We start from the raw sequence: 22,468 nt of genomic DNA, 5'->3' as shown, positions 1-22,468 counted from the left end.
GACGGGGCGGGTTATTTCAGAGTTTGTACTTTTTTCTTTTTTTTATGCATATAAGCACCTTGTAGAGTAGATTAATCTTCAGCAGATTCTAATGCCAAAGAATATGTCATTTACAGGGTCCTATTAATCCAGAGGTTTTCCAAGAAAATCACAATTCCCCACACAGGATAAAAAGCCACAGTCACCTTCAAAACTGTACATTCAATAAATTAACTATATCCATTGGCTTTGTTAAGCACACGCCGAAATGACTGAAAATGACATAATTACACTGACTAGATCACAGGTGGAATGAGCATTCACAAGGCGGGGGGGAGTCAACTGAGAAACTGAGGGGGGGGGGGGGGGGGTCATGATAATGCCTAGCAACTGATGATTGCAAACCTTCTGAAACTTTGGGCTCTGACCACTAAACTTTCATCCACAAAATAAGATGCGAGAGTTCTATTACACCATGAGCATTTTGCTGTGTGGACATCCTCCTCCTTCCTGTTTCTCTCTTCTTGCCCCCATTATTACTTCCTGTCCTGCCACAAAGGTACAGTACAGCAGGGTCCACCATCTCTGGTTGTGCAGTAGGTTCTTCTCTCGCTCTATGTCTCTATGGTCTGAATGAGACGGGGCCGTTCCCCTTGAGTTTGCGGCTCTGTGAAGCCCGCGCCGGTCTTCAAGGCTTGTGTTTAAAATGGGCCTCCACTACGAAGGCAAGCAAAAAACAATGACCACACTGTGATAATCACCACTGCAATGCAGTATGTTTCACACTAGAGTTGGTTTCAGAAGGATAACCCATAAAGAGTCCAAAGCACTGTGGATGCAGCTGTAACTGCAGAACTTGTGCAGCAACCGGTGCACAGTAGTGCTACTGTATAGCCTGCTTCAGTCAATTTATGCTTTACAGTCGAATGTACCAATATACCTCTCAGAGTAACGTTTGACTTTACTACTTAGTATTTCTATTTCTGCATTATACATACACTCTAGCTTTCAGATATAATTTGTCCTGCACTATTAGTGATCCATTACTAACAGTATACCTTTAACTATTCTAATGCTCAATATGGCTATTGAATGTACAGAATATGGCAATTGTATAACTACTCAAGCAATTAGTGAATCATTAGTGTGGATGGTCACACAGCAATCAGACTATTATTATTGCCAGTTCTAGTTCTAGTTGCTAGAGTAACTTCTGACGTCATGTGGGTTTTCCATTATTATAAACAGACGCACGCACATATCAAAAGATTTTACGGGTGCTGAACAAAAATACGTGTAGTTTAGAAGGAAGGATGTTTTCCATTATTATGTCATAATGATCTATGGGGTCTAGGGAGTTTTCCATTATTATGATGTATGACATACTGTACTGTATGACATCAGCATCTTCACTTATATCAAGCCTGATAAAATGTATTACAAGAGGCAACAACAATTGCTAATTGCATCATTCTAGTTTTACATTACCGTACTATTGATAGTGGATACATGTTTAGCATGAATTCATTCCTAACCATCAAACCATGGCAGCATACAGTATGAGCAAGTACTACCCATTTAGCTATAAAGGGAATGGTAAAAATATAACTTCAGAACCTATAGCTTTACATTAATTTTAAGTTTTATCATTTAATTTATAATAACACCCTTGTACGTTTCCTTGTACCTGCATATTCCTGAGGCCTCATTGGTCGATTGATGACCCTCTGAAAGGCTGCTATCCAATCCCGCTGCTCTGCCTCTGTCTCACATGCAAACAGGAACTTCCTGTCTGGTGTTACTATGGTGATTCCGTGGTTCCAACGGTGGCCCTGTGTGGATAAGGGCAGGCCTGAGAGCACAGTGTAGCTGTTCTCTTTACTGCCAATAAACACTTCACCACGAGCAAAGGCATCCTGAGTGGGGAGGGGGAGAAACAGAGACAGAGACACACAGAGAGAGACAAAGACAGACAAATACATGGAACAGGAATCAAAGAGTCAGAGATAATTAAAGTGGGACAGCGAAAGAGAGCAACAGAGGGATAAATTAAAAGGAAAGTACAGTGTCAACGACATAATGAAAGAATTTTAAATTGAGAACCCGAAAGCGTTGGAACAAAATGATCATGAATCGTGAGTGAGTTTGTTTTGTCATCTTAACACCCGGATTAATTTCTACTTGCAAAAAAGAGATTTCAACCTTACTACAACTATTTACTACTAGGACTTATTAGAGGAAATAATGTAAAATAAGTTTTATGCAAATGTTATGCACATTTATAATAATAATTAAATTAAGAATAATAAATTAATAATTTACATTTGGGGGATATCTTTCACAATAATGAATAAAACATGTTCTAGACATTCTAATGATCACAAAAAAACATATATTACAGTTATTTTACTTACTTTTATCAGGGTTAAAGGTCAAAGGTCATAGGTTCAAAATTGTTCAAAATTTAGTCCAGAGATTTTTCATTTGTGTGAATTTCAGCCTCTGTGGGGGGTATTTATATGCAAATATCATGACCAATGGCATTGCAATGAACATCAATGATGATGTTTAGGTGAAAAAAGAACATAAACATTTAAATGAATGAATTAATTAAAATATGTTGTATTATAGCAACTGGGTGTTACAGGGTTAAAGGTCATGTTAGTTGACAATCCACATAAGCAACCTGATCAGCTGAAGGTCAAGGAGGGGCATGGGCATGTTCTCACCAGAGGGTCTTTGAAATACATGAGTCTCCTGTCATCCATAGTGAACCACCTCTTCTTAAAGCCCTCTGTGTGCTGTGTGTGTGTGTGTGTGTGTGTGTGTGTGTGTGTGTGTGTGTGTGTGTGTGTGTGTGTGTGTGTGTGTGTGTGTGTGTGTGTGGGGAGAGAGAGAGAAAATAGAAAGCTGTCAGTGCATTATGATCAAAATGAATAGCAAATCATTGGGTGTATATCTTGGGTTAGACATACAGTAGGTAGGCTACAGTGCAGTACAGTAAAATAAAGTACATATAACCGTGGTTGTGGTAGACACTAATGTATTTACAAAGACCAACCTTTGGGCCTGTTTTCTCCATAAAGCCTTCTTTCATGAAGTTTCTTGTTAGCTTTGGTACCAGCTGGAGAGATAAAGAACATGACATACAATAGAAAATCATAGTTTGGAAGGTATATTCTAGCAACATGGATACTACATCTACCACATAAACATAATGTCCCCGATATATATTTTAGCTGGAGCCCCCTATATATATTTTCTTTTTGCATGAATCCCATGCCCCAGGGTATGGTGCTGTTGGGATTGTGATGTACCAGGAAGCAGCGCCCTCCACAGGGACAGAGCTGAGACTACAGGAGCAGGGACAGGGGGTCCTACTCCTAGGGAGGTGGATCGGAAGTGCTGTGTGAGTGTGAAGAACTGAGCAGTGTGGAATTGTTACCCTGCAATGCATCAGTCATGTGTGTGTATATGGGTATACAAAAGATAACTTTCATTTCATTTTCTGTCCTAAAGAGATGATTAACCTCTGGTTCAAAAAAGTTATATGTCTAGGAAAGTACAGAACTACAGACGTAGCACAAGAGATGTTGGCTTGGCACAGTTTTTCTTTCCTTTCATGTCTAAAGTAAAGCTGAGAGACCCTGCATGAAGTGTGCCCTGGTCAGCAAAGAACTAGAGTTGCTGTTTTTTGTTAGTTTTTTCTCATGGAGTCGGCCAGTAAGTATGTACATATGATGCCGAATTCAGGATCCTCATGGACAAACTGCAATGGTGAATGCCTGCACAAATCGACATTGTTAGGCACATGCAAGGCCCATGGTAGAGAATGCAGGTAGGACACAGGTGAACTCCTATGCATGGAGAAGAGTAAACAGCTGGAGAAAGGCAACTCAAAATGATTTCTAACTGGGGTGCTTGGTTGCACGGCTAGTTAGTAGGCAACACTAGACTGCTCCTTGTGAGCTGCTTGGACCATGTTGTCTCCTCTCCTCTCAGTTTCCTGTTTCTAAAATCCTATCTGAAATATTCTTTAAAAATAAAACAATTATTCCTGGACTGGGGCATGCATTTTGTGCCAGGGCTCACAGCTTTACCTAATTACAAGCAGAAGAGGTTTAGTCTGCCAGGAGTAACCCTTGTTCGTCATAGTTGGAGGCCTGGCTATGACGGCTCGGCTCCGCACCACCAGTTCAGCCAACGGTTCTAATAATCCACAACCCCACAGCCCACACTGCTGTACGTTTTGTTTCATCTCCTTCTCAGACATAAGACCTGCTAATGATACATAAGATCTGCTACTGTAGCAATCACTGACCCCGCCTTTGTCTCCTCTTAAGTGATAAAGAGAGAGGAGTAGACAGAGGGACAGAGAAGGGACAGTGAGGGAGAGAGAGTGTGGGTAGGGGTTTGTTCCCATGGAGCATAAGACGATAATGCAAATAATCAGCAGCCACAACTATTGGAGTAATCACATCACCAATATCCATGTGTACACAAATATTTCTTATTTGCATGTAAATGCACTCCTTGTCTGTCAAACACAATGTTTAAAGCCTGTCATTTATTAATGAAGTCGTTTACATTACTTTGAGGCTCTGCTTTTCTGCGAGATGGAAGAGCCTTGCAATTTTAATGTGCTATAATTGCCTCTAAAAAGCAGAAGACTATATCAACCAATGCTATTTAATTAATGACAACCAGATGCCAAATGTGTAATAGCTGTTCAAAGCAATGCAGCAAATTATTCCTGACAGTCTTCATCTACTTCATCTATATTTGATACCTCTCTGTTTCGTCACATCTATCCCTATCTTTGTTCCTCTGCAAACTATGTAACACATAAAACATTTATTAATAATTTTGTATCAACATTATGAACAATGTGCCTCTGTTAAATATCTCTCTCTCTAGACTTTTAAATGTCACATACGTAAACATAAAGTGATCATTTCAGATGACAGTATTCACAGATTTAATAAAACTTAAGCCAGCATTTAAATGATATTCTTTAGCCATTGTTGAGAACTAAAATATTTTCATTATCATAGCATTACATTTGCTGCATCATTATACCATATTGTATAACTTCACATGTTAACCAGAAGTGCATTGCATCTCCTCTGTGTAGAAGACTTGTTATGGTATTTCAGATTCAATACAATGTATTCAGTATTAGGCTAGAGACTACGAATATTCTAGTTAATAGAGTTTGTTCCAACCTCTTCATCGCTGGCTCCGGGGAAGGCAACCTGCAGGTAGTGAAACCTGGTTAATATTCTAGTTAATAGAGTTTGTTCCAACCTCTTCATCGCTGGCTCCGGGGAAGGCAACCTGCAGGTAGTGAAACCTGGCGGCTCTGATGGCGTTGAACCAATCGACCATTTCCTGTAGGAACAAGCACACTGGTCAACGTCCTTCATTTATCCTCAACAGATGGCGCCGGTGGCAAGAGAGGCATCTCGAAAGCATCTCAGAATGAATGTCCTGTGCTGTCAAAACATTTCAATAAGGCCATAAAGTATCACATTGATTGGACCTCTAGTATTTATTTTAACAATAAACCATTTTTGTAGGGCTGGCTTAACTTATTATCTTTGGGGGCACTGGTGTATTATTTGGTGTCGGTGCCAAGTAGTGCGACATGCATATAATGCAAACATTGTTGATGGCTGTGGATGATATAGAATTACTGAACTCTATTTCTGTTTGCTATGACACTATATGACCAGCAGAGGATGCAAGAAACTCTTCATTTCTGCCTTACTCCCTCTTTCTCTTTGTTTTCATCTCTTGACTGACTATCTCTGTCTCTGTTGTTCTCTCTCTGGCTAGCTAAATATGACTCGCATTTTCTACTCTCTCTTTCTCTTTCTTTCTTTCTTTCTTTCTTTCTTTCTTTCTTTCTTTCTTTCTTTCTTTCTTTCTTTCTTTCTTTCTCATCTGTCCATCTCCATCTTTCTCCATCATTTTTTTTATTGGCTATGACTCACTTTGTCTCCCTCCCTCCACCTCTTCCTTTCCTCACTCTCTTTTTCGCTCTCCCTTACTTAATTCCTGCCTTTATCCCAGAGGAGTAGTGGCATTGGGAGCAATGATTTGTGTGCTCAGCATTAAAATCCCAGAGAGACTGTGTGTGTGTGTGTGTGTGTGTGTGTGTGTGTGTGTGTGTGTGTGTGTGTGTGTGTGTGTGTGTGTGTGTGTGTGTGTGCGCGTGCGTGCGTGCATGTGTCTGGTTAGGGAAACAGACTCTGTTACTGGGCAGATTAAGGACCAAAGGATTCGACTGCCAGCTCACTGGATGGCACAGCATAAAAATAAAATATGAAAAACGAAGCATGTGGATCTCTGCATCAACATGGGACGGCATGGCCCCCTGGACTTCATGTGGCCAGCCTGTGAAGTCTGTCATCAATGATGTCAGAGGTCTACAACATATGACTCCCAATATGGGCAACATTTCAGTCAAATCAAAGCCACATTTCTTCCATTATTAAGTGTCCACATTTCCAAAAAAGTATAAAGAAATCACACCTGTGTGAAGTGAGGGGCGCTCTTATCATACATCATCATACATCATCCTCATTCCGGCCAATCACAATTTGCATCCTCACTTTTCCGTCTTCACATTTCTGTCCTTTTATCATCAATACGTACTTTGCTCAACCAATGAAATCATCGCTATGGGCTGCTCAGCCAATCAAATCATCGCTATGTGGTTCACGGAAAGACACAAAGATGGGCATAGGAGGGGCTAGCGCCCCTCAAAAGTATGTGATGCACACACACACACACACACACACACACACACACACACACACACACACAGGAGCCACTCGTCCAGATACTAGTCTATAATATGATTGTGCAACTGGAGCCTGAGGTACATGCAGGCGCAATGTGTGGAGGTTTGTACACCTATCCTTATGCAGCCCACCTAACAATTTACAGAAATGTGAAATACTGTGTCAGGAGTTTAACATTTAGAAATGGGAGTTAGGTCAGTGTAAAGATAAAACACTTGTTGCCTAGTGCCTACCAACACAGAGACCTGGGTTCAATTCTGCAATGAAACTCCTCCTAGTCCTGTCAGGTGAAAAGAACAGCCTGGCGACTCTGTGTGTATAAATGGAGACATGTGGCTCCGTCATTTGGCGGCTGTGACGCATTAATGCTTGAGTATAGGTGGCTGCGTCCACTCTACAGTCTACACAATGCTTGTGATTCCACCAGAGTCATGTTTCAGATGTACCAGATGTGTCTCTCCACTACACTAGTCTGTGATGGTTCTGGCCTACTCAAATGTGTATTTTCAATTTTTACAGTACCCAGTTAAAACTGTTCAAAACTCTGTATAGGCTTGTTGTTTCAAAACGTGTTTGAAGCTGTACACATGTAGAACACAACCACGTTGCAGACACATCATAGATCTGAGCAGTGTGGAATCCAGGGGCCAGTCTACTTTACCTTGGAATCACTGTGGTAGACAAAGATATTCCTAGTGCTGTTGTCCTTCAGGTAGGTGATCTGCAGGCCACAGGGGTTACCGATCTTGGCTGGCTGGAATGTGGCATTGAGCGTTTCAATCTTCATCACCGCCTTGGGGTCCCTGGCCTTAGAAGGAGGCACAGACAACAAACGGGACAACAAATATTATGGTTACATATCTATCTACCCATGGACCCATAGTGCTTCTTTCCTCAGTCTTTCTATTTTTTTGCTAAATCAAACGTCTATCGAAAGGCCTTTGTGTAATCAGGGTGCCAATGACAGCAAGTCACATGTTCGATCCCCGAGCCTGACTAACGTTTCTGCGTGTCACTTCCAGTCTCTGTTTCCTCTCACTCTTCCACTGTAGTATCAAAATCACAAAAAATATCTTGGAAAAAAAATGTTAAAATTGTATTGTTTGATTCTCCAAAATGCTCTATTGCAGCATTTTGTTTTTATATTTAGGCGTTGCTTATAAGGACATTACTGACTAAAGTGGGAAAAACACAGAAAAGTGTTCCAAAACTGTATGATGGACGAAAATGGTGTGATGGACTACACAAGTGCTTATTTATTTTATAATGTGCAACATTTTCAGATGGAATAATGTGGACCGCGCCCTGCTTACGTCCTGCTTGTTGAAGTACTTGAGGGCTCCCTCTCTCTCAGACAGGATGAACTTTCGGCTGAGGAACTGCCCGTTGTCTCGCCCTCGTTTCCATAGAAACCCTTCTCGGTACCCTGGGTAGAGACAGATGAAGAGAGGAAGAAGAGGGCGGTGATGCAGGAATCCTTGTGGTACTGCATCAAATTTCCCACCCACATCTATAATAGTTTCAAATGTTTTGTTAAAAACTATTGTGGATTAATTTCTAATATTGTTCATGCTCTACATGTATCGTTTGTTGTACACATTTTTTGTGAGGTGCACTGGAAGTGCAGTACAAGATAATATGACACACAAAGGAAGAACAATTCCACGGTGAAAAGACTGATGACACATTGATTCTATTTATACACATTTGTTATTTTCTATTTCTGTATCAGTATTGCCCACACAATTAGCTTCCTCTTTCTCCTCCTCCTCTCTCTATCTCTCTCTCTCTGCTGTCTATTTCTGTCTCCCCAAAGCATTTTAACCCCTTTCTTTCATATTTATAGATTTATTTCTTGCACACACGCACGCACGCGCACACACACACACACACACACACACACACACACACACACACACACACACACACACACACACACACACACACACACACACACACACACACACACACACACACACACACACACACACACACACACACACACACACACACACACACACACACACACACACACACACACACACACACACACACACACACACACTTTGCTTGTAGTTGTACACAGTAACACAGACTTAAAATGTTCTCACTCTCTGTCAGACACTCTGTTTCTTGTCTGATGCCTCTCTGCTAATGTTGACATGCTCCACACTGTAAAATTTATGTCCACTGTTACACTCTGTGGCCTCCTACACACATATCAAACACATGTTCTGTGTCTTTGCTTGCCATCAAACACAAATGTTTGGTCAAACCATCCCTTTTGAAAAGCATTGTGGCGGCTATTAAACACTCTCTCTCTCTCTCTCTCTCTCTCTCTCTCTCTCTCTCTGCGTCTTCTGACTTCCTGTCCCCGGAGCCTCGCTGTTCTTCATTCCATCTTCTCTCTACCGCAACTCCGTTAATTCCTTCCCAGCCAGTCCCTCCCTATACCTCTCTTCAGTTCCCGCTCAACTACCACCTAGCCCCCCCTCACCCCCCCCCCCCACCAGGTCTTTATTGGTTTTCTCTCCTCCTTCCAAGTCTGCATGCTTTCTCTACCCTCGACAGCGCTTTCAGTCCAGTGAATGGTGAGATACCCTGGCATGTGTCTGTCTTCCAAAGTTACTCTCTCTCTCTCTCTCTCTCTCTCTCTCTCGCTCTCTCTCTCTCTCTCTCACTCTCTCTCTCTCTCTCTCTCTCTCTCTCTCCCAAGGCTTCTGTCTCACTCTCTGTTTCAATCCTATCTCCCTCTCTCTCTCTGTGACATCAGACATTCCCCTATAATGGCATTACCTCATTGATCAATAGCCCTAGCTCGCTCTCCCTCGCTCCGTCTCCTCTGCGCCCCTCACACCCCTTTTTCCAGATCCCCATGATCCTCTCTTCCCTCCCTGCACCTCCGTCTTCGTCACCCTTTGCGTCCTCCTCTCTTCTGTCCCCATCATCATCTTTCCTTCTCTCCTTTCTTCCCAGCCCTTCCTTACACCCCCCCCCCCCCCCCCCCCCTCTCTCTCTCTCTCTCTCGCTCTCGTCTGCATTTTGGATCAATGTGAAAATTGTCCACTGCTAAGGCCAGGTTACTTCCAATAGTGGCACGCATACACACGCATACACACACTGAAGCACGCACCCACATACAAATTTAGCTCTACGGCAGTCATTGTGCTCTATTTGGCAGTCATTCTGCTGATATCGGCATCCCCATCTCTCTCTCTTTATCGCACACACACACACACACACACACACACACACACACACACACACACACACACACACACACACACACACACACACACACACACACACACACACACACACAATGCTGTGTCGGCACATTTACATGCTTAAAAATTACTGTGATCATGCTTATGGTCCCACACTATGGTATTGCTAGTCCCCTGAAGCCTACAGTGTCTGTGCATGTGTGGATGTGTTTCCATCCCAGTTAAATGAATGGTGAACATATGAGATCATTGTCTGCCAATGAAAAAGAAACTCTTCCTTCAATACGAGTGAGAGTGCTTTAGAGTAATGGGAAATGGACAGCACGCACGCGCGGTCGCACGCACACTGAGAAAAGAGCATAGAAAGGCTGTGGCTTTCTGGTAAAACAGAAGCTAATGGGGTTGGCCACGCAGACACGTTGCAGACGAGGCCCTAGCAACCGTGCCTAGCAACCGGAGCGCTTCCAAAAAATGGAAAATAGCGAGGCATTCTTATATCGAATATTAAACTCCTTAGGACGAGTATATCCTCGTCTAGAGCACCTCGTGTATTTATTTAATTGGACGAGTATACCCGTCCTTAGCATCAAATGTGTTAAAATCTTAGTGTTTTGCCAATTATTTGGAGACCCACCTGCAATATCCCCACTGCCCACCAGTAGGCTCTGGCCCACAGGTTGGGAATGGCTGCTGTGGAGGATATAAATGTGTGGGAATTGTGTAAACAGACAAGGAGATTTCTGTCCAGCAGACAGTAAACACTTCCGTGTTGACAGTTATGACAGAGAAATGGTTTCCTCTTCAGCGTGCGTGCGTGTGTGTGTGCGTGTGTGCGTGCGTGCGTGCACTAGTGTACTCACCTGCAGAGTAAGGCTCCTGTTTCTCAATGAATTCAAACTCGTTTCTCTCGTACCTGGCTCGGATCCACTGCTCTCTCAGCAGCCTGGAAACACGTGACAGCACACACACACACACACACACACACACACACACACACACACACACACACACACACACACACACACACACACACACACACACACACACACACACACACACACACACACAGTTAGCTTCATCGCCAGTATTATACTGTAGCCAACAGTATAACCCATTAGAGCATCCTTTAGCATGTTTATGGTAAAATGGTCATACATTTGTCCCAGTGACCAGTGAGTTTGTGTTTGTGTGTGCATGTGTGCGTGTGTGTGCTTGCGTGCGTATGTGCATTTGTACACGTGCGGTGTGTGCGTGTGGAAGATATTATGGCTTTTATTTATGTATTGTACCCCGCCCTATCCAAAAAGACCTCCCCATCTTTAACCTAAAGGAAATTACGAAAACAGAGGTGGTAAATATCATCAGATCACTGAAAGCATCCAAAGCCAAGGATGCCTATGGGCTCGATACAAACGTTTTAAAAACAAATGCTGAATCTCTGGTGGCACGAATCAATCACACATCTGGTAAATCTGTCCATCAGACAACGCACTGTTCCCCCTCGATGGAAAGTTGCCTGTTCATAGAAAAATGTAAGTGTGCTTTGAACAGAGCTCCCTGTGCAATGGCGGTGTTCCTGGACTTCAAGAAGGCGTTCGACACCGTCTGTCACCGGGTCCTCTTGTCCAAATTAACACATTTAATTTCTCTCCAGAAGCTAGAGAATGGTTTAGTTCCTATCTATCCACCAGAAAACAGTGTGTAAGTGTCAACAGTGTAAAATCTCCCTACCACACCTGTTCGGTCGGTGTCCCCCAGGGCTCAATACTAGGTCCAATTTTGTTCTCTCTGTACATAAATTACCTACCTGAAGTATGTAATAATCTACATGTCCAGATGTATGCAGATGATGCTGTTGTACTTGCCCATGGTAAAAGATATGCAGATGTGTCAATAATTTTAACCTCAGCCCTGACAAGCATTCAAGACTGGCTTATAGATTCATGTCTACTCTTGAATGCCAAAAAGAGGAGACTGAGAAGTGCCGCACCGGCAAACAACATTCGCCCAAAATGTCCTCTCAGTACAGGGTTGTGTAGCATGGAATGGCCTTCCTCTGCGTATAAGGGATTGTACTACATTTCCATCTTTTAAATTTAATCTGAAAAAATGGTTGCTTGAAAACCAAAGCTGCAACCATTCATGATTATTTTAGGTGTATTTCTGTGTTCCCTATGTAATGTTATGTAAATGTATTCCACTGTTTGCCTGTCTGTTTTCCGTTTTATGTTTCTTGTGAGGACTGCGGAAGAAAATTAGCAACTGTGTTATATCCGGTGTATTTACGTCCATGTGACGTCCATTAATATGCATTGTGCATATGCATATGCAAAAAAAAATCTCTGGGGGAGCCTGGGAACCTTGCAGTTCCCATCCGGTCACTCTACCCCTGAGCCACTGCCGCCCCACTAAGCAAGGTTACATCATCTCTACAATGACTCAATGGTCTTATGCTGCAAAAAGGGTGGCAATTTCTGTTGTTTCAGACCTTTGATGCCCCAGGGTGAAGGTACTGTATGTGTAGTTTGTGTACTGTACAGTACTGTGCTGTGCATCTTCAGTAAAGCAGAGCTCACACAAATCAACGCCTCATTTATTGATAAATGTTTCTGACTACTATATACTGTAGATGTCCTGCCAAACAAGCGTAACATAACAATCACAGGCACATTCTAGCTTCATTCCGTGACATCATACACATACTTTCAACATTGAACTATGTCACTTTTCCTCTGTCTGTCTGTCTGTCTGTCTGTCTGTTTTGAGTTTGGAGGCATGTGGCTGGCAGTCAGACTGATGGATAAGACAACTGGGCAGACAGATGGAGATAGAAGGAGAGATAAACAGACATAAAGAGATGGGTAGAGAGAAAGAGATGGCAAGAGAGACAGTAGAGAGGCAGTAATAGGTAGGATTGATAAAAAGCTAGATAGATTGAACGAGAGAGAGAGAGAGAACAATTTCCTGAGGATTCTGGGATTCTGCCCTCCACCCCGGCCCTCACGCCGCAAAACACACACACACACACACACACACACACACACACACACACACACACACACACACACACACACACACGCACACACACGCGCGCACAGCCGCACACACTCACACACGCACACACACATACACACACACAAAAGAGGAAACAAAGTGAACCAGACAGTGGCAGGCATGACGTGTGGTCTCATTTTGTCGTAACAGCATTCCCCTGTGAGGCCTTTACCACAGACACACACAGCACAGTAACTTCAACGACTTCTGTTTCCATTTCCATTTGTATGAAGCACTTCTTATATGAGAGTAAGAAACACTTACATCCTCAGCACCCGTTAAACCAAGGGGCATCAGCTAGGAGTTAGGCGTACTACTCCTACAGTAATTGCTAACTACCAGTAAGACGCCTTAATATAGGCGATGAGCGACCACAGGGCTGAGACACTCTACCGGAATAATGTCACTTCATTATGTCAGCACTGTCATAGAAGTTTCATTTTAAATTGTCTCATATAAGCATTGTGGCCCAAAAATAAATAAACTGTCTCAGCGATATTGTCAGGGAGTTGTCTCTGTGTCGTCACAACTGTAAATAATAATGTCTCAGAAATTTATAATAATTCGACGGCAGTATCGGTAATCTACATTTAACCTATTTGTGATCGGCAATTTACCCTATCTGGAGAAACTGATCTTTTACACCATTTAAGTGGTATAAATATCATTTTGCATTTTTGTGACAGGCCTAAACATTCTCCCCTTCCTCCCCACACACAGGAACAGTTTTAACGTGGGTTTTGACATATAATAATTTTGGAAATATTAAAATATGCAACATTTCACAAGATCAACTGTATATTTTACATGCTTCAACAATGGCACTCAGATGATGTCCCTATGACCTAGAACATCACCTAATACAGGGGACAAGGACAAGGTGCCAGTATTAAAATAGGAGACCAGGAACTGACAGAACGGATGAAAGAACAGGGGGAAACAAAAAGTATTTGATTCTGGGTGGAGAGGGTGAAGTGAGGACGTATGAGAGATGGCTTTTCATTTTACAACGAAAGATAAAGGGTGATTCGACTCTGCTGCTCTGGCAGGGGCGGTGAGGTCATTCCGCCACGTGCACATTATCCATTTGCCAAGTCATGTAGTGGTTGCTTGCTTTCAAAGTGCCGTACAACAACACCATGAGTGGGGCCATTTTTAGAGCTATTAGGTATCTGAGTGGGAAACAAGCCACTAAATCAAGGAGAGTTGTCATATGCCTGTATGATCAGCAGTTTTTAGGTATTGCATCATTTTAGAGTATACAGAGATAGTCGATAATCTCTTGTTGCACACCTGCTTTCACTGGACAGCTGCGTAGGAGTGGAACAGCCAACAATAAAATGAAGTAGTAGTCCCGTACACATTAAAGCTAATTTAGAAAAAGTTCTTTATACCTCACATATGTGTGAGTGGTGAGGGTAAAGCACTGACCCATCACCCTGGAGACTGGGTTTGAATCCTCCATGGCACCCCCAGCTTGCCCTGGTGCTCCTACACCGTTGAACATGATATACAGGTAATCCTCATATCTTGGACTTAGTTTATATGTTGCTCTGGAGATGCCTACATTGTAAATTGGTATCATTCATATATTCCTCCACGGGCCATTGCCCTGGTGCTCCTACACCTTTGGAAATGTTGGTGGATGTGAAGTTCTTTGAACCTTTTTGGCATTTCATTATTTATTTAGAGAGCAGAAATAAACGGTCACAGCGAAACACGAAACCAAGATTATGATTCCATGGAAGGAAGATGTGGTTTTAGAGGTGAGTAGCTGACCATGTTTAAAAGCTTTCAACATGATGAAAGATCTTTCTGACACTTCTTGACGTAGTTAATAGGCATATTTAGCAGTCTGGAAGAGAGTTTCTCATAGGAAAGCAACCAAAGGCAATCTGTTCGTCCCTTCCCTAACCTTTGGCCGACACTCCAGGCACCCTACTGTAGATCTCTACTGGCTCCCAAGCTGTGGAGTGATCTCTCCCTCTCAGTCAGGACGTTCTTTCTTCTGACACTTCTGAAACTCAACAGACTCTACAGTACCTCACCACCTAACACTAATTTCTTTGTATCTGTATTATTGTATGTAGCTAGGTACTGCATGTTATATAGATGCTACTGTAGTTAAGATATTTACCTTTTCACCTTTGTACATAATATGTACAAAGGTGAAAAGGCAAACAGCAACATATTATGTTGCTGTTTGCTTGTCCACAGATGCTATGTATGTGATTTATTGAGCGGGAACTCCTTTTGGTGTTAGCATTATGTTACGCTTTAGCTATTGAAAAATAGCAGATCTACAAGACCGCTAGGTCTGCAATTTTTGAAAAATCGAAGAACCACTGACATAGAAACATAGATTTTTCAGAAAACTGTCAGGATGTAGAAGACATTTTTAGAATCTGATCTCAGGTCAAAATGGGTTAAATAGATGCTAGGTTTTATGTCTACCTGCTATATGCCGTGGAGGTAGTACTTACTGGGTTGCACACACTTGTTTTCTTGGCACTCTATTTACTTGGTCACTTACAGTACCTGTACAGTAGAGTTCATACAATACCAGTAAGACGCGCAAACGCGGGAAGCGAACGCAGCTCATACATATTTGGGGTTTTTTAAGATTTATTTTTAAGTTATTATTTTTTTAAGTTATGTTATTTTTAAGTTAAGTTTTTAACTTAGCCATAACCATATAAGGAGTCCCCAAAGCAGCTATACGTCCAAATATGGAGTGTGTTGCATCAATCACAAACAAATCACTCAGCTCCATATATGGGCACAAAGGGGGGGGACACGGACAGACAGACACACACACACAGACAGACAGACATGATCTGCTAGGTCTCATAGTAAGTGCTCACTGCGTTCGCAACAAGTATATCTTGGACTTCAGTTTATACGTTGCTCTGGAGAAGCCTAAATTGTAAATTGGTATCATTCACATACTGTAGAGGGGAGGCCATTCTTTAACCTGCAGTCTCCTGCCAGGCATGAAACAATTGCAGTGGTAGACAGATAAAACTTTAAGAGAGGTTGGCAGGGCTTTCCTGCAAAAGGCGTTGCACTGTTATACACTATTTTAACATAGTGAACTAAGGTGACTTACTTGCAGTCGCAGTGTGTGGGCCTGTAATAGAATGGAGGGACCTTCTGTTCATACTTGGCTTTGGCCGTGTTGTTGCCCAAGGCAGCCATCAACTAAGAAAGGAAGACAGGAGAGTAAAGTTTAAAAAAAAACATTGTTTGAATACATTAGATTATTAAAGTACAAAGAATATGCTGTACTTTTGAAACTGCTTCTTCTTGAAAAGGGTCTATAACGTACAACTAACAAAAAACAAAGGCTTTTAGAGAGAAACGAGACAGACACCAGTCACTTTAGACTAGAGTACTGCTGGTGTGTGTGTGTGTGTGTGTGTGTGTGTGTGTGTGTGTGTGTGTGTGTGTGTGTGTGTGTGTGTGTGTGTGTGTGTGTGTGTGTGTGTTTTCAGCTGGTGCTCGTTGACGCTCGTCAGTAAATGTCAAGGCAATTATGTTTATGCACTGTCAAATAGGTCTAAATCTATTTAAAGGTAGCATATTTGTATAGACATATATCACCCTGTGCTCATACTGTGCACAAATGTATTACATAAATCTTTGTGTTTGAACACAAAATGCATTTTGAGAACGCACACATTTTCGTGAGCAGCCCCCCACACACAATCATTCTACAGTTGTGGCCCCAGGCCTAATCTAGTTGAATACCCCTGGTTTATGTAGTCAGAATACAAATGTCACTCCCTTTTGTTTACCAACAGGTGACATGGAGACAGTGTAAGGAGGGGCATAAAGTGTTCCTAAGCCACCAATCACCTCCTGATAGCAAGTCCACTGCAATATAAAACTGGTTAGTCAATTTTATGAGCAGAAGGAATGGCTGCGTAACAGCATGTGTGCTATGTCTCTTGTGAGTCTTGTCACTGCCTCCGGTACCTCCACCTCGCTGGCCTCCCAGGTCTCCTGTATGGATTTGACACGGCTGATGTGAGGAATGCTCCGATGGAGGAGGGAGCAGGCCTGGCAAACAAACACGCCCAAAGTCAATGATGCCCAGTCTGGTTCTACAGTGAGAGAGAGAGAGAGAGAGAGAGAGAGAGAGACAGTGGTAAGAGATGGAGTGAGGGAAAGGAAAATAAAAAGGAGGGAGAGAGGGATAGAAAAGCGGTGATTTGCAGTGATTTGCATTGTATTTCTTTTTTTTCTTTTTACAATTCAGTCAGTTTAGCTCCCAGCCTCCCACTCTTCACCAGAGCAATGTGGCGACTGGCGAGTCCGACATTTATATAGTGCTTTTATCCAAAGAGGACCCACAGGAACGCACCCAGGGTGCCGGCCGGATTCCAGCGAGTTACCGTGTGGGGGTCCCTCTACTGTACCTTCTGTACTGTACTGTACTGCACACCCAAAATCACCATATATACAGTTAATATGTGCGTTTGTGTGTGTGTTAGGTTGCGCACAGGTGGTGAAAAACAACCATGCTGTTTTCGTGCTCAGACGCACCCAGCCACCCACCCACACACATAGCTCCGTAAGGGAGTGGTTGCACCACTCAAAAAAAGACAAACAGAAATGGAAATAGTGGAGGGAATACTAGACGGGCACTAGGCGGGCACAGAGAGACACAGGGGGACAAAGGGAGGGAACCTGTATACTTGTCATAACAGATCAAGGGATCAGATTATAAACAATAAAGGTGTTGTTGCTGTGTTTGTGTGAGTGTGAGTGTGAGTGTGAGTGTGAGTGTGAGTGTGAGTGTGTGTGTGTGTGTGTGTGTGTGTGTGTGTGTGTGTGTGTGTGTGGACTAGTGTTTCTGTTGATATATTACCAGCCTGTAACAGGACACTAAAATAATGCTTGGCTAAGGTTTCCTACTGTAAATAATCAAACTTGTTTCTTGACGAAGTAGTACTATTCAGGTGTGTTATGTTGTGCATGTGTGACACGTTTGACATGGAATACAAGACATATGCAAATGTATAAACACATGCATGTGTGTGGGTGCATGTGTGTGCGTGTGTATATATATATATATATATATATATATATATATATATGACACCCTGAGGGCTTCTCACCCATGCATGCATCTGCCTGGGTGACAGCAGACTGCTGGGCAAGCGCTTTGGCATGGGGGGGTCAGATCAACATATGGAATTAATTCTGTACTGTCCATATATGGAGGGTGTCTTGAGTGTGTACAGGGTTTGATGAGGTCAGATCAACATATGGAATGTCAGAACAGGTCATCTCCATATGGAGATCTAAGGGTGGCAGCGGGGGCAGTGTCTTGAATGTACAGGGTTTGATGAGGGCCCAGGTAGGGCCGGGCCTTAATTTTCGGGCCTGTTGAGAACACTAGTTTTCGCCGGCTGCCGGGCGCGGCTGCACCAATAACTTGGCGTGGCAGACTGATGGCCGTATATGGTGGCGTGACGGAGGTTTTTCAGGTTTTCATAGTAATCTGTGACCTATGGTCGCAATCACACATAGAGTATGCAGACATTCACACTTGCAAATGGTGCACAGTCACACACACACACACACACACACACACACACACACACACATGCACACGCACGCTCCGTGAGTCAGCAGAGCAGAGTGCATGCTGACAGTCAACTTGGCTTCAGCACAATGAAGTGTTTGTCCTTGAAAACAAATTAGCAGTCACAAAAGTTTGTGCAACCACGCGGTGCCTTGGCTCTGGCACGACACACAGCACACAGCGTGGGTTTAGGACCGTGCGTTTCACCGATGGCATCAAACTTAATCATCAATTCCACTATCAGAAGAACAGTTGTTCAAAGTCACAGAAACAGAGACACAAAGAGACAGAGGCACGCAGAATATGAACAAGAGAGCAGTCTAACAACTGCTGCACAAAGTGCACAGGTATTATGACTCATCTTTTCTGTTGACAACACGGGCGTTAAATCCCCCGGCGTCATTGGATGGCCCTCATGTGGCCCGTCTGTGACGTCAGTTGATGTCTACTACAGTGGTTCTCAAAGCTTTTCATGTAATCCACCCCAAAATGTATATGTATTGGGCGTGGACCAACCTCTTCGGGTGGTCCTGATTCCTGAAATTATTTTGTGGGTTCCCAGATTATTAAAAAAATGTTTTGAGAGTTTACATAGTACTAAACTTTCCTTTCTGGTTTCAGTATATTTGTATGATGTATTTTCTCTATTATTAAGGTTATTGTAGCGGTCAATTTGTATTGGGGGTGGGGAGGGGGGCGTGAGACATGGCCAAAACATGTCCCCAGCCAAAAACGTTGAGAATCTCTGATCTATTCTTCTCGAAAACATATCTAAGTTGTTTGACTCCAAATGTGGGCAAGATTTCAACATGATCTGAGACCATTTGACAATTTTTTTTAAATAATTACTGGAGGTACTTCCATACGCCTGGTGGCAGTTTGCATACAAGGTTTGGTGCTGATCGGTCCAGCGGTTTGTGAGATTATCTACAGATACACACACAGAGAGAGAGAGAGAGAGAGAGAGAGAAAGAGAGAGAGACAGACCGAGTGAGCGAGAGATAGGAGACTTCATTATTTTTCTTTAAAAATATTTTTTTAAATTGTAATTTGTTTTGATTGTTGTACCTCCTATTGCTACGTATCAGTTGGCTACAGCTATACAGAGATGACCATATTCATCTCAGTGTCACCTCTTGATCCTCTTGATCTCAAGAGGATCAATTACGTCTCATCTTATCTCAGCTACGACCTTTTCCGGGATTCCAAGACCTTGAATGTGGCTATCGTACAGTTACCCTGCTGACACTGCAAGTGTGCAAACATGGGTATTGTCTGTGTGGGTGTGTTGTAGCGCGTGTGACTTTGTGTGTATGGTACACGTGTTGACAACATGTGTGAAATGTGTATGCCGGCTTGGCTTACCACTATGTGTGCTAGGCGTGACCACATTTCCATCTCACTTTGTCTTTTGCTGCTCTTACGCTCATACCACCAAACAAACCGCCATGCACAACGTGCAATGCAGCCATGAAATATAGGACATGCATGTGCAGCAGACATACTCTCCCATTATACCACACACGAAGGCTGTATGTTCAAGGCTGAGAATGAACATACAGTACAATAAAGTAAATTACTGTACAGACCACACAAAGAGGGCTGCAAGTGCATTGGGTCGCAGCAATGAAGTAAAAAGAAAATTATTCCTTCCCCAGATTGCGCCCCTGGTCAAAATAAGCTTTATTCAATGGCTCACAGCTAAAGAACTGTATAGTATATAGAGTTCATGTTATTAGGAATGAATTAACAAAGCAGCACCACCGGAAGAGGAGGGCTGAAATGAGAGCAAATGGGCCGACATAGGGTGTCTACATTCTTTTTCTTTTCTTTTTGCTGATGGGTTCCCAGATTGCCTTCAGAGTAACCTAGGCTTTATATAAATGTGAGGACTTGTTGGTGTTAGAAATACATATGTCTCAATACTGAAAGAGTCTATATATATAGGGAGTATAGTGACAATGACCTGAGACGCAAAAAGTAGGCATATACTGTGTAGTCATTGGCAGTATATGGTTCAACAAAACACTTTGTCATTCATCACTACACATTTATACAATCACCATTTTCCCATGTTGACGGTAGCGTATGTGTAATTACTGTATACTGAATGGATATAAATTTACCGTTTGCTCATACTATAATCTGTATCTGTGCTATCACCCCAGGTTTTATCTCCTCGTTTGGCTTCCAGAAATCCCTTCACTACTCACACACACACACACACACACACACACACACACACACACACACACACACACACACACACACACACACACACACACACACACACACACACACACACACACACACACACACACACACACACACACACACACACACACACACACACACACACACACACACACACACACACACACACACACACACACACACACACACCCCAACCTACACACAGCCATTGTGAGATGAGGTCACTGCTGTGTGAGTCATATTAATGGAGCGCCAGACAACAGCCAGGAAGATTGGCTACATGGCTGACTAAGTGACACACACGCACGCGCACACACACACACACACACACACACACACACACACACACACACACACACACACACTCATGCACGCACACACACGCTAAGACCTACAAATGGGTTCATACAGACACATGTCTGCATACATACAGTAGTCGCACATGCAACACTCTCACACACACACACACACACACACACACACACACACACACACACACACACACACACACACACACACACACACACACACACACACACACACACAGGGCTTCCCCCTCCCTATGCATTCCAAGGTGCTGTGTGTAAATTGGATTACTGAGAACAACACATCCACAGTCATCATAATATGCATTGGGAAAAGCTGACATAGTGGCTGGCCTTGCACAGTCCCCCTAACAGAGAATCCCCATCCAAAACGGTCTAGTATATATAAGATTGCATCATGTCTGCGTCGATTTACAATACACTACTGATGCTATTGTATGCTATAGTGTATAGGGTATAATTTGTTAATATTACTGTCACTTAACCAGCATTGACATTTCGTAGTTTTCAGCCTGCCATATTTCTTCCTTTTCTTTTCCCCATCAAGGGTTTTTCATAGGAGAACAGGTTGTCATTTTGCCTTTGTTAAATATGTGAGCCTGTAAAGCCCTTTAAGTGTGATTAATAGCTATAGTATTTGAGTACAACACTACTCTGCGAGTATGTGACTATACTGTTCTTCACGAGAACCAGCCAATCGCCTTCACATTTGCTGTGTGTATTGTATTGTATTGCTGACGCCCCAAGCTGAGCAGAGTCGAGTGTGAAGTCGGTTGGATCAGCAGTTCTCCAGAAGCAGTGTGCACCTATACACGCAAAGTCAACGCAAAGAAAAGTGACAGGCCTCATCTGAATGATGCAATATGATGTGAATCACGCAAACGGCGTATACCGGTAATTCGCCATTAGAATTAAATGCTGCACAGATTTGTCTGGCATTGGCTATTTTAGCTAACTAACATTCAACATAACTGTATTGTCTGTCACAAAGTAGCCTAACAGACATTTCTCTTGAACAATGTTATGCTGTTTATTTTATTTGGTGTGCACATAATGATTGCATTGGACAGACCAGATGCAGTGCTTATTTTCCACACCTGTCCACAGGATGGTTTTCTAAACATAATAATAATAATAATAAAAATTTAAATAAATCTAAAAAACAAACAGGACATTAAACATCACAACTTCACAAGGCTCAACAATGCTAAAAAGTCAGAATACAGTTACTATTTTAATTAGTTCACTGCAATGATTGCAGAGGGA

The 22,468-nt window shown here is 42.7% G+C and overlaps 1 protein-coding gene across 4 annotated transcripts in view; it reads right to left on the bottom strand.

The window, feature by feature from the left end:
* Positions 1–376: 376 nt before the first annotated feature.
* LOC308332713 (arf-GAP with dual PH domain-containing protein 1) overlaps positions 377–22,468 on the bottom strand; it is a 26,979-nt gene continuing 4,887 nt past the window's right edge. The window contains exons 2-11 of one of the 4 annotated variants that reach the window (XM_080788745.1): positions 17,048–17,175; positions 16,179–16,270; positions 10,876–10,958; positions 8,102–8,214; positions 7,450–7,596; positions 5,287–5,370; positions 3,041–3,103; positions 2,709–2,780; positions 1,667–1,895; positions 377–696 (exon numbers count right to left, since the gene is read on the bottom strand). In XM_080788745.1, the coding sequence (XP_080644871.1) occupies positions 668–696; positions 1,667–1,895; positions 2,709–2,780; positions 3,041–3,103; positions 5,287–5,370; positions 7,450–7,596; positions 8,102–8,214; positions 10,876–10,958; positions 16,179–16,270; positions 17,048–17,175 (1,040 nt within the window). In that variant the 3' untranslated portion in view covers positions 377–667. The other 3 variants (XM_080788748.1, XM_080788746.1, XM_080788747.1) reach the window with 3 other exon arrangements.

This window comes from Protomyctophum bolini (assembly GCF_963924005.1).
Source record: "Protomyctophum bolini genome assembly, chromosome: 18".
Classification (NCBI taxonomy): domain Eukaryota; kingdom Metazoa; phylum Chordata; class Actinopteri; order Myctophiformes; family Myctophidae; genus Protomyctophum; species Protomyctophum bolini.
Note: the sequence above shows the minus strand (reverse complement) of the source record. Positions and strands in the feature narration are given on the sequence as shown.